The sequence below is a fragment of the Lactuca sativa genome, chromosome 1, assembly GCF_002870075.4.
Source record: "Lactuca sativa cultivar Salinas chromosome 1, Lsat_Salinas_v11, whole genome shotgun sequence".
Classification (NCBI taxonomy): domain Eukaryota; kingdom Viridiplantae; phylum Streptophyta; class Magnoliopsida; order Asterales; family Asteraceae; genus Lactuca; species Lactuca sativa.
The window spans coordinates 92,328,702-92,341,696 of NC_056623.2; the positions used below are offsets into that span (position 1 = coordinate 92,328,702).

The window sequence follows — 12,995 nt, forward strand, 5'->3', positions numbered from 1 at the left end:
ATAGTGAGGCTATTAGGGTTTTGAACTAGGAAACCCTAATCTGACTGCTTAGGCCCTAAGCAACCCATTGACTCCCTCTTAGAGGCCTTGGACGAATTCTCATGGGTTTCCCCATAGATTTCATCCACTCCAACCTCTATGGAGTCCATTAGCCTAATATCCAACCATCACACAATTGACAGTTCTAGCCCCTTTATTTAATTAATGTCTTTTAGCCACAAGATTAATTCTTATTAATTCTTGACTAATATTAATTAAACAATATGATTTCTCTTTTAATATATTATTCATATAATATATTAATAAATCATAATTAATCTCTTTCCCCACAAATCATCCTATCAAGTTGCTTTTGATGAAGGCAACCCAAAAGGACCATGCCTACAATCAGGTCAAGTACATACCAAAATAGTTATGGACTTAGACACTAATCCAACAGTAATGTCGAGCTTTTACCCTTGGAACCGGAAGTACCTAAAACCATAAACATAAAACCATAAGCACAAACCTTAGTGGTCAAAAAGAGCCCATACCATACACACAAATCAGATCGAAGTTGTATGAGTCTATTTCAACTCAGTCGATATCTTTCAACCAAACGGGTTTATTTCAACGCCAATTCTATTTCACCCTGAGTCTGTTTCAACTCAATCGGTGTTTTTCAATCGAATGCGTGTATTTCACCCCACAAACAAATAACATACATGCATATCAATAAGAGTCACAAAGACATCAAGTACATCATAAACGAGTTTATTTCACCTATAGGTCTATTTTACCCCTTATACATAAGCATATAATCATATCAGCAAGAGTCACAAAGACTTTTAGCATCCTACACATATAATCCAGTAGGTCAACATTGGTGCCATTGACCCACGAGTACAGTGAAGAGACTCAACTTAGTTGGTCAACGAATAGATCACACACGTGGGTTGCGGGGGTTGAAGTCTCTCCCACTAAACATACCTAAAATCAAACCCTAGTTAGCAATCAGGATAAATTCCCAACCCAATAAATCCAAATACCATAATAAGCCCTTATTCAAGTAAAAGACCATTTTGCCCTTCCAAGTCCTCAACCCCTCATAGTTGACCGAAAGTCAAATTGGTCAAAAAGTCAAAGTTCAAACCTTGTTGATTTACACGCTGCATACATCTTACTCTATACAGCCCCGCGTACTGATCTGTTCAGTCCTTTTCATTTCAAGCTCTTAATCTGAAAAGATAAGTCATCAAATGCTCAGATCTTGTCCCAATATTCATCTAGAATGGGAAAGTTGATGACATTATGCCTTTGCATTGCTACATAGAGCTCAAATTCAAACCCTAGCTTCCCAACCTCATCTAATGTCCAAAATCTCTTGCATCAATGAAAGGTAGCAACCAAGATTCCATTTTTATGTATTAATAACCGTAGACACAATAGAAAATAGCAACCGTAAGGTCTAGAGTAGCTTCTACTCACAAGACCCAAGATTATGGGACAAAAGATCATGTAAAACTAGAATCTAATGAGATCTACCACATAGGTTAGCAAGATTCGAGTTGTATACCTTCTGGAGTTAAGAAATGCAATGTAGGTTCTAGATCCACAAGCTTGGGCTTTATCAAATCTTCAAGATTGAACTTCTCCTTCTTCAAGATGCATCAAAACACACAAAAAGGCTCAAAAGTTGCTCTAAGGGATTAAGGTTTCATATTAGCTGCTCAAGAGGGTGGAGGTTGGTGGTAAAAAGGACCTTAATGAGGTTCAGGTCCTTAACTAGGGTCCATGACCCTAAAATTAGGGTTTAGACCCTATGCGGTTACGCCCTGCGTAACCTGGGTTACACCCCACATAACCTGGGTTACGCCCCATGTAGGGAAAATAACCCTGTGTCCAATTAATGAGTTACGCCCTGAGTAATTGGCTAACTATGCCCTACGTAGAGCCACTATTTTCAAAATATATAATTCTTAAAACATGAAGAAATGTACCTGGAAACCGAGTGTTACAAAAGTCCCACTTGGGCAAGTGAAAGTGGTCTTTTGTTGGTCTTGTGGGTCAATTGGAATTTGAAAATACCCCGAAAAACCATCTAGAAAACAATAGTAAAGATGACCGGATAGCCTTTCGAGCATTTGATCGATAAATGGTAAAGGAAAGTGATCATTGCATGTAGCATCATTAAGCTTTCGATAGTCGATGCAACCGCGCCACCTGGTTACCGTTCTTGTTGGGATTAGCTCATTGCCTTCGTTGGTAATCACCGTCATTCCTCTTTTCTTTGGCAACATGTGTACCAGACTTACCCATGGGCTATTGGATATTGAATAGATGATGTCGGCATCCAAAACTTTTAACACCTATTTTTTCACTACTTCTTGCATATTTGCGTTAAGTCTTCTTTGGTGTTGCACTATGGGCTTATCCCCTTCTTCTATTCAATATTGAATAGACCACTTAGGCAAGTGAAAGTGGTCTTTTGTTGGTCTTGTGGGTCAATTGGAATTTGAAAATACCCCGAAAAACCATCTAGAAAACAATAGTAAAGATGACCGGATAGCCTTTCGAGCATTTGATCGATAAATGGTAAAGGAAAGTGATCATTGCATGTAGCATCATTAAGCTTTCGATAGTCGATGCAACCGCGCCACCCGGTTACCGTTCTTGTTGGGATTAGCTCATTGTCTTCATTGGTAACCACCGTCATTCCTCTTTTCTTTGGCAACATGTGTACCGGACTTACCCATGGGCTATTGGATATTGAATAGATGATGTCGGCATCTAAAACTTTTAACACCTATTTTTTCACTACTTCTTGCATATTTGCGTTAAGTCTTCTTTGGCGTTGCACTATGGGCTTATCCCCTTCTTCTAGATTGATATTATGTGAACAATAGGAGGCACTAATTCCTTTAGTGTTGGTTATATTCCATGCTATGGCATTGTGTCTTTTCTTTAGTACTTGTACATGGCTTTCTTTTTCGTGTTTTGCTAGATCGGATGCTATAATTACTGGTTTTTGTTGTCATTCTTCCAAGAATGCATACTCTAGGTGTTCGGGCAAGGCTTTAAGCTCGAATTTTTGTTTTTTGTCAGTCACCACGACGTGGGCCTCTTGCTACATCGTGTTGTCGTAGATTTTAATGTCATATCGGGCAAAAATTGATGACCATGATGTGGTTATATTGCCACGTCGTGTTGCTTCTTCTGCTACTTTCTCCACTTCGTTGTACTCACTTTCTTCAAATAACTTCTCCAATTCTTGTATATCAAGTTCGGCATCAAAATCACCTTCTCTTAGCACCATATATCCTTAGGTCTCTTTTTCTTTCCACCCTCCTAGCTCTTTTTCAAGTACATCATCAATAACATCAATTGAAAAACCCATGTCATCACTTATTCTTGAATGTTGAATTGCTATATTTACTCCAAAAGTGACTGCTTCTTCTCCAACTCGAAGATTGAGTTTGGACTCTCTAATATCCACCAAGGCTCAGGCGGTGCTCAAGAAGGGCCTTCCAAGGATGATTGGGATTTGTTCGTCTTCCTCCATGTCTAAAATGATGAAATCTACGAGAAAAACAAATTTGTCAACTTTTACTAATAATTCTTCACAAATACCTCTTGGAAAGGTCATCGTCTTGTTGGCTAAATGGATGACCATGCGGACCGGTCTTCGTTTAGGGAGATCAAGCTTTTTGAAAAACAAATAAGGCATCAAATTAACACTTACTCCCGAGTCAGCTAGAGTATGACTAGTTGCTAGATTCCCAAATTGGCATAGTAAAGTTATGCTTCCTGGATCACCCATCTTCTTTGGTAACATGTTTAGCATTGCAGGAGAGCAAATCTCATTTAGTACCACCTTAGATAATCCATCCATTTTCTTGTGTTTTGTTAAGAGGTCCTTGTGAAACTTAGCATATTTTGGCATTTCGGCTAAGGCTTCAAGGAATGGTATGTTGATTTCAATGGATTTGATATGATCTAAGAACTTCAGGTAATCTTCATCATTCTTCTGTTGTATTTCTCTACCTGGAAAGAGCAGTGGTGGGCGATATGGCTTAACGGGTTCAGAATGTTTCTTTTCAAACTCTTGCCACGTCGTGGTACTATCACCACATCGTGGTGACTGTTCAGTTTCCTTGGTTTGACTTTTTTCTCGAATTTCTTGCTCCATATCCAGGTTGCTTCTGTCGATGGGAGTCAAATGAGTAATGATTTTCCTGCTTTTTATTGTTACAGCTTGGATGTGGGCTCCTTTCGGGTTTTGTTCAGTATTTCCTGGAAGTCCTCCCAACGATCTTTCATTTATTTGCTTACCTAGTTGCCCAAGTTGTTTTTCAATGTTCAAGATGGAAGCTTGTTGATTTGTTAGTAGAGTTTGCTGCTCCCTCATCATAGTTTGTTGTTCACTAATTGCTACTTATATTTCCTCGTGCCTATTTTTCAGATGCAGCAGCAAAATGATTAAGCATTGACTTGAAATCGATTTTATTTTCAGGAGTTGGTTCCTCTCGTTGGTAAAAGCCTCTTCCTCTTTATTCATATTTCTCTTCCTTGGCTTTCTTGTACTCATCATAAGGTAACCACTTCTACTTGGGGTTTCTCCAATCTTCATCAAATCCATCACCACTCGAGTAGAAAGCTTGAACCTTTCGATTTCCATTCTCATCAAGTTCATAGTCCTTAGTCAAATGTGGCCTGTTATAGTTTTCACACCCAACTCTTATTGCATGGATTGTTTGATCCATCTTATTCATCCTCCTATCCATGTTTTGCAACATTTCCAAAACCGCCGACATGTCTTCTGAAGTAGCATTCGCTGATCCCCTTGTTACATTATTCCTCGGGTTATGGTACTCTCTAGAGTGTTTAGAGAATTCTTTAATGAGCTCCTTGATTTCCACATGATTTTTCTTGGTTAAGGGGCCCTGAGAATTAAGGAGTTGCCTATTTGTGACATTCAACCCATCATAAAATATAGAAACCTCTTGTTGCACATTGAGATCGTTTTGGGGGCAATTCCGAAGTAGACCCTTGTAGCGCTCCCATGCTTCAAACAGCGACTCCCCCATTTGCTGTTCAAAATTAGCAATGACCTTTTTGGGCTTAGCAACCTTGGATGGTGGGAAAAATTGTTCCAAAAACTCCTCACGCATTTTTTCCCATGTAGTGATTGTGCCTGTGGGAGTGCCTTTAGCCAATCCTTTGCAGCTCCCTTGAAAGTGATAGGGAGCCTTATCAACAACACCGTTTCTCATGGAACATTTGGAATGTTAAAGTAACCGGCGATGTCGTTGACTTCATCAAGATGCTTATAGGCATCTTCATGATCCTTTTCGGTGAAAGGAATCTCCTTAAGCGCAACTAGGATGTGCCCCTTGAGTTCAAATGTGGTAGTGGCAGGTATGGTAGGTTGCACAAGGCCCGGTCTAGTGTCATCACGATTCCTCTTCTTGTAGGCTTCCATGGAAATGTCAGCAATGTCTGCCATGATGTTGTTGGGTTCACTTTCTTGATTACTACCTTTTTCTTATTTGTTATCGCTTTCTTCTGTTTCGTATGTGCTTTCATCTTTTGTTACCTTGTTGGATTCTCCCTCTTGTTTTCTCTTCTTCTTACTAAAAACCAATTTGAGATTCTTAAAAGGTGATTTCTTTGGTGTTGTAGCTTCTCCTACGGTTTTATCTGTGTTTTTACGAAAGGCGGACTCTGGGTCTTCAAGTGGTGGAATCAGTGGTGTCTTAGATCCTCTGGTCATAAACTTTTGCAAAAGAACAAATAAAACGCGTAAAAAGAACAAAAACGAAAAATAAAGGTTCACGACATGGTGAGTTAAAAACGAAGAAAAGCCTAAAACAAAATTTTAAAAGCAAATAAAAAGAAATTTTCCTAAAAATAGTAGATTCAAATTAACCAAATATGGACGGTTCCCCGGCAACGGTGCCAAAAACTTGATGCATAAATAATATGCACTAGTTAATTCTACTAATGTGACTAATTATTTCCTAAGACATTGTACCTTGTTGAAGATAGTATAGCACACTAGACATGTATCGAACACAGGGAACGGTGTTTTAGCTAATTTTTATCTACTACTAATTTATTACTAATAAAATTGAAAAGGGTTTTTCTCTAGTTTTGCAAGACTAGAAACTTAATTTACCAAACTAACTAATTATCAACTAATTAAGCTAACACTAAAACTAAAGCAAAGAAAACAAAGATGATTTAACCAAGGTAAATAAGAGACTTTTGTTTAGCTTCAGAATTGTTTGTTATTATGGTTGATTTATGGAAGTGCAATTGATTTTAGTTTCATTAGTTACTAATTACTAAGATGACTAAATTAGTGTTCACTAACTTAATCCTTTAGCAAACTAGCTTATTTATACGGTGATTAGGTGGACAAACTAACAAGTTTACTATTTTTCGGTTCGAGTTAATTAGACTTATAACTGATTAAACAATTTAGTTTATTGATTCAATTCAGTATATGATTTTTCGTCATATATTATCTCCTATACCTTTTTACCCACTTTTCTACCTAACCCTAGGTTTTGCTCAAAACTCTAGTCCTATAATTTTGCAATTTACAAGATGATAAGATTCTAATTTAACTAAGGAAGATAGTCATACTAACTTAATCGAATTCAACAATAAGTAAAGAAAATGGTTATCAAAAGTACGTGAGGTTCTTTAATAAGCAAAATCAACAAATAACCAAATAACTAAATCCAATCCATAAACTCAACCATAGATAAACCAAACAATCCTAGGCTAAACGAAAGTTTTTGAGGTTTTAGCCCATGATTTCAGCAAACAAGAACATAAACTCGAAATTCAATGTGCTAGACATAGTAAAATCTAAGTAAAAGTCGAAGTATAGAATTTGGTTGCCTTAATGCTCCTACTTCCAAGGTTATAGACGAAATCCTTGCTTCCAAGCCTTAAAACAGGTGTCTTGCCTTCAAAGCCGATGATTGCTTCCAGAGAGAGAGAGGTCCCAATTCAGAGGAGAATGTGATTATTTATAATTTTTCCCGAAGTCAGGGCACCACGACGTGTTGAAGCCACCACGTCGTGGTTTTCGTGATTATCCCGTATTCCACAAGTCTTCAAAATAAATCGGGACACTTCAAAACACCACGTCGTGGTAGGGTCACCACGACGTGTTTAGTATATTTTCTTCATTTTAAAAGTCTCTAATCAAATCCCTTAGCTTCCAACTTCCTTCTTCCAAGCATGTCTTTTACCCCTATAACACAATTCATAAGAAATTGAGTACCTTTTGTTCTAATAAGGGCATAAAATTAATTAAAATATTAATATATTATGTATAATTATGTGTATAAATATACACACATCACACATATGAATAACTTAATCACATTTGATGGTGGGAGTCAAAGTAGGGGTTGACGGTGGCAACAGGTGAAGGTGGTTGTGGGGTGGTAGGGATAGTAGGGGTCGGGATGGTGGTGGTGGTGGTGTGTAAATGTGATGGGTGAGGGTGGCAATAGTGGATATTACATGGTATATTCTCATGTGAATATGAATATATAATTCAATATTCATATGTGAATATTACATGATATATTCAGTTATGAATATTACATGGTATATTCACATGTTAGTATCATATGTGAATATTCATATGTGAATATTATATGATATATTCACATATGAATATGTTATGTAATATTTATATGTGAATATACCATGTAATATTCAAAAGTGAGTATATATCATGTAATATTCAAATGTGAATATATCAACTATCTACATGTATAGGGGTAGATGAGTTAATGGGGTGGGGTGGGGTGGGTGGATATGGGTGGGATGGTGGGGTAGGTCAGTGGTGTAAGTGGCGATGGTAGTCGCAACAGTAGTGGTGTTAGTCTTGGAGGTCATCATTTAAGCACATGTGAATAGATTTTAATACATATAATAAGAAACATTATTTAAAACTAAAAAAAATCGTTATCTGCATATTCACATAGGAATAGCAACTTTTAATCACATGTGAATAGCTTAATCATATGTGAATAACATGGTTTAAATACATGCAGTATAATAAGAAAAGTTATTAAAGAATAGAGTAAAAATACACGAATGGTCCTTGTGGTTAGGGGTAACCTGCGTGCTTGGTCCATAATTCTTTTTCTTAACTCAGAAGGTACTTAAAATATAATTTTGTTGTGCAGTTGGTCCATGTCAAACCTTAAAAGACTATTTTTCCCTTTGTGATATATTTTTATTTTGTTAATTATTTTTTATTACTTCAACAATTATTAAATAAAATAAATTATTAATAACTGTTTTGAATGGACCCACCCCAACTTAATATTCTTACCTTCCCCCACTGGAGGGAGACTATCCTCTTTCCCGACACCATCTTCGACCATATATTTGATACCAAAGAAATCACCATAAAGTCACAAAAACTACCTAATATTCAACCATAAATATGAAATACATATAAAATCAAAGAAACAACTCAAATCCAAAACAAAATTCCAATCTATAACTCACATCCAAAACTAAAATCCCCAGGAAAAGCCCACATATACAATCCGGATGAAACCCACAAATTGAGTTTTTCCATCTAAACCCATAAATCAAAATCGAAATTAAAATCAAAAGCGCACTATAAACACAAAAATCGAAATGATTGAAATCTAATTGATGATGAATCCTAGCAATCAACCCTAGTCTCAAAGACAAAGGTCGATGTTTGTGAAGATGAATAGCATCAATGATGGGGGTACACTCAAATACCTGTAATTTGAGTTTTTCAGTTGAATCACCAAACTAGTGAAAAAGAAAATCACAAATTATAAACCAAATGGATCGGTTCATGGGGCAACATTTGAAGTAGTTGTGGAACCTTAACACCATCAAGGTCTGTCCACAGGTTGATGGTGATCCAAGCAACAGTGGTAGGTCGCTAACACAACCTTCCAAGTGGGGATTGAGCAATAGTGTAGATCCCTAAGCTCCTATATCACCTTTTATTTCTCGATTGAGGGTGAAGAAGAAGGTGGTGTTGATGGAGGAGGGGTCGTTAGGTTTTCTGGTGAGAGAAATTGATGTTTGACATGAAATGGTAAGGAGGTGGCTGAGAGCTTTTGGGCAAAGGAAAAAGGAGGGGGGAGCTTTCCGGCGACAGTATGGGAGGAGATGAGGGATGAAGGAGCATGTAATGGTGGTAGCTAATTGTGTTTTATTTTAAGAAATCAGTCAATGATAATGATTAAGAGGCGATGCGTGGGAAGGGTGAAGGTAAGGGGTGGGACCCGATTATTTTAATAATATTATTTAATAAATAAATAAATAATAAATAATTAGCAAATTAAAATAAAATTAAAAAGGGCAAAGTAGTCTTTTTATGTATGATAGGGACCAAATGTGAAATGAATTTACATTTTAGGGACCATCTGAGTTAAGAAAAAGAATTAGGGATCATGCTCGCAGATTACCCCAAACCGCATGGACCATTCACATAAGTTACTCTAAAAAATAATAAAATCCGTTATGTGTACATTCACATGTGAAATAGCATGGTTTATGAATAACATGCTTTAATCATATGTGAATATATATAGTTTAATCACATGTTAATAACTTAATCGTATGTGGTGGTGGTGGGGAAGTCAAAGAAGGGGTTCAAGATGGCGGCAGGTAGTGGTGTTGGTAGGGTGGTAGGGGTTGGGTGGGGGTCAAAGCAGTGGTTAACAGTAGTGGTGGATGGTAGTGTTGGTAGGGTTATAGGACGGCGGAGGCTCGAGTGGAGTAAGGTGGTGGTATTGGGTGGCAATGGTGGTAGGTGATGGTGATGGTTAGTGGTGGTGAGTGTTGGGTATGGGTGGTGGTATTGGTAGGTGTGTGTGGTGGGTGGTGGTGGTGGTGGTGGTGGATATTGGGTGAGGATGGTGGTAGGAGGTGGTGATGGTGAGTGGTGGTGGGTGTTAGGTATGGGTGGTTGTGGTTGGTGGTGGTGGTGGTGATGGGTAGTGGTGAGTATAGGTGGTGGTAGATGGAGATGGTGTGCGGTAGTGGATGGTGGAGATGGTTGGCGAGTGGTGTTGGATGGTAGTGGTGATGGTTTAAGAATAACCACAATAATTTTTTTCTTTTAGTTTAATTAATATTTTATATTTTTTGGATTTTTATCTAAAAAAAATAAATGGATAAATATGTGTATTCTCACATTCTCGATTATATAGTTGTTCTCATTTGAACATTTTCCATTTATTTTAATGGTTATTTTGGTGAATAAAATTAAAATTAAATGCAGGTATACACAAATCTTAATCATGACGTATGACGTCAATGACTCACATGAAAATCAATGTCAGTAAGGCTATGGGGTGATGTCACTACATGTTCACTAGAAAAAGTAATGACGCTAAACTCTGATCCCCAGTTCCTGCTTTGTCTAATGTCTGGTGCGTATGGCGGTACACTGAGAGCACCTTTCAAGTCGGCTAAAAAAGAAAGAAAAAAGGCTTTCGTCGTCTTTTTGTTGCTTTCACCTTCAATTGTGATGGGCTTTTTCTCTGGTTTTCAATTCCTCTCTGGTGAGGTTTGAACTTCGCGTGGTGGGAAGGCCTTCATGATTTGCATCTTCCCATCCAGCAAACAAATTAAAGGGGAGCAGACAACGAGTTGGAGGACGCTGCATAACCGTGTGATTGATCCATCTGCACTATTCCCTAATTGAAGAAAGTTGTAAAGCCTTCAGAACCTCAGTCCCTACCATTTTTTTAAGAAAATGAAAGTTGACTGTGGTGAATCTTTCACTGTACCTCCTCTTATTAAGACTATAGAATGTTCCTGCGAATTATGACCTTCCCCCGGAATGTGAGCAAATATATCATGTCGATTGCTTAACCGTACTTTGGCTATCTTACGCAGAGCTGAATTTGGTTTTTTCGGTGTTCTCGTTGGTACACGCGGGCGTACTCCTTGCTTCTAGGGACATTGATCCGAAGCTCGAGTACGATATGTGCGCCACTTTTCTTCTCTACCTTGACAAATCAATTGATTCAATGTAGGCATCGGTCGTTCTTTCTTTCTTTTGTCCTTCACCCTGATTTTTCCCCTGTAATGTAACTAGTGTTTACTCCCGATCCGAAGCAATCCAACTATCAAAGTGGATTAGCCTTGGAAACCTTTGAAATGTTTTAACTGTGGGGCATTCAACTGTCAAGTGCTAGTCTTCACACTAAGCCATGTTGCCTTACCCCTAATCAAGCTTGCTTTCAGCCGAGATCACCCTTCAGTAGTTTCCCTCCCCGTCCCCATTCAATAGAAAGTTGACTTACACGCCTTACTTGATAGGAGGCTTTAGGGAAAGAGATCTGGGAGTTTTGACAGTAATGGGAAGAGTTTGAAGACTTTCCGCTCATCTAGTGTTGTAAGACAGGTAAATGTCACGCAAATTTTTCTTATTCCTAAGGCACCGACTGTCACACCCCAAAACCATGAACGGCGGAAACGTTCTGGGGCGGAGGACGTCATGTACAGTATCACAACAATGAATAATAGTAAACAAGCAACAACATCATCCATTGCATTAATAATATAATTTCATACATGTGTGTTCTGTCAAGTTATATAGACACTAAAATATACATATCAAAATAAAAGATGAGTCTTGAACGTACTCCATCTTCTCAAAAGTTTGGCACCTGTACCTGTCTATTGGTGACCTGAGAATACAAGTTATTTTGAAAGCGAGTATCAGCTTAAAGCTGGTGAGATCATAAGTATATTAATGTATGTGTTTGTATGAAAGCATTTGTAAGATGTTTTGTACAATGTTTTGTAAAATGTTTGAACTCTCCTAGAAAACCCTATGTTTCCTACTAATGGTAGCCTTCTACCAAGGCATCTAGTGTCTGTGTGTATGACTCTTGTAAGAGCGTGTATTTTCCCAAATCCGACTATCATTAACCAAAAATATAGTTTTTACATTACCGTGCATCATGTGAATATTCACGAAGTAAATGTAATGGGAAAAATATCGTAGTACTGTAGTATTTGTAATAAGTGACTACTGCTGTACTAACTACCTTAAAAACAAAAGGAGTTTAAAGTAACATGTGATCGACCTGTATCCTGCTACTGACTCTAGTAAAACGACGATGTAAGACGCCGTAAGAAATGACATTTGGCACCCGTAGACTTGCAAGTCCCACTGTAGCGAGCAGCAAGGTGTAGGATAGTCAATCCAGTATAGATCTATATGCAAACTCATATGCTCCCCAATTAAGGAGATTCGGGATACAAAAACGGTCATGGCAGGAAGTGCCATGACCCGTCTAATGGTTCACATAACTGCATGAATGTACATGTAATGAATGTGCTAACTGCAAGGTGTACTCTTTCTCTGTCTAGCCTGTATGTACTGAAATGTTCTGTGTGTGCTAGCTGTAATGTATGTTCTCTCTATCTAGCATGTATAGTAATGTACTGTATGTATTACTCGTACTGACTCATGAATGAACCGACTCATTGTATGTTTCATTGTTCTAGTAATAGTATTAGTATCCTCCTGTGCTACCCTTATGGTAGCTTACTAGTAATGTAACTGGTATGTATGAACATGGAAGTATACCCTTGCTACCCAAGGGTATTGAATGGACTGGAAGAAACTTTATGTCTATATATGTATACATAATATATAACTAATATTTATACGACCTTTGTACGGATAACCGATGCCCTACAACCACATCCCAACGAGGAAAAGGAGATAAAGCGAGCTGGCCTTCCTAAGCCCTTTAAACATTGCTTATATAATTATACATACATAGGCATGAATTTGATAATAAGTATAAAAGAGTTTAAGTAATAGTATTTGATAAGTAAAAGAGTTCGTAAAACAGTTTGAAGCAAAACAGTTTGATAAACAGTTTGAATAGTAAGAAAACCACTGGTTTTGTAGTTATTAATCACATGTGATTGATGTAATAACTATAAGTATTTCACTTGTA

At 37.7% G+C, this 12,995-nt stretch overlaps 1 protein-coding gene and 1 non-coding gene across 2 annotated transcripts; one reads left to right on the top strand and one right to left on the bottom strand.

The window, feature by feature from the left end:
* Positions 1-3,481: 3,481 nt before the first annotated feature.
* LOC111915929 (uncharacterized) lies at positions 3,482-4,390 on the bottom strand. Its single transcript, XM_023911569.1, has one exon. The coding sequence runs from the start codon at positions 4,388-4,390 to the stop codon at positions 3,482-3,484; it is 909 nt and encodes a 302-aa protein (XP_023767337.1).
* A 605-nt stretch (positions 4,391-4,995) lies between these two features.
* On the top strand, positions 4,996-5,102 carry LOC111915941 (small nucleolar RNA R71). Its single transcript, XR_002858337.1, has one exon. It is a non-coding gene; the product is annotated as a small nucleolar RNA R71 (small nucleolar RNA).
* The last annotated feature ends 7,893 nt before the right edge of the window (positions 5,103-12,995 follow it).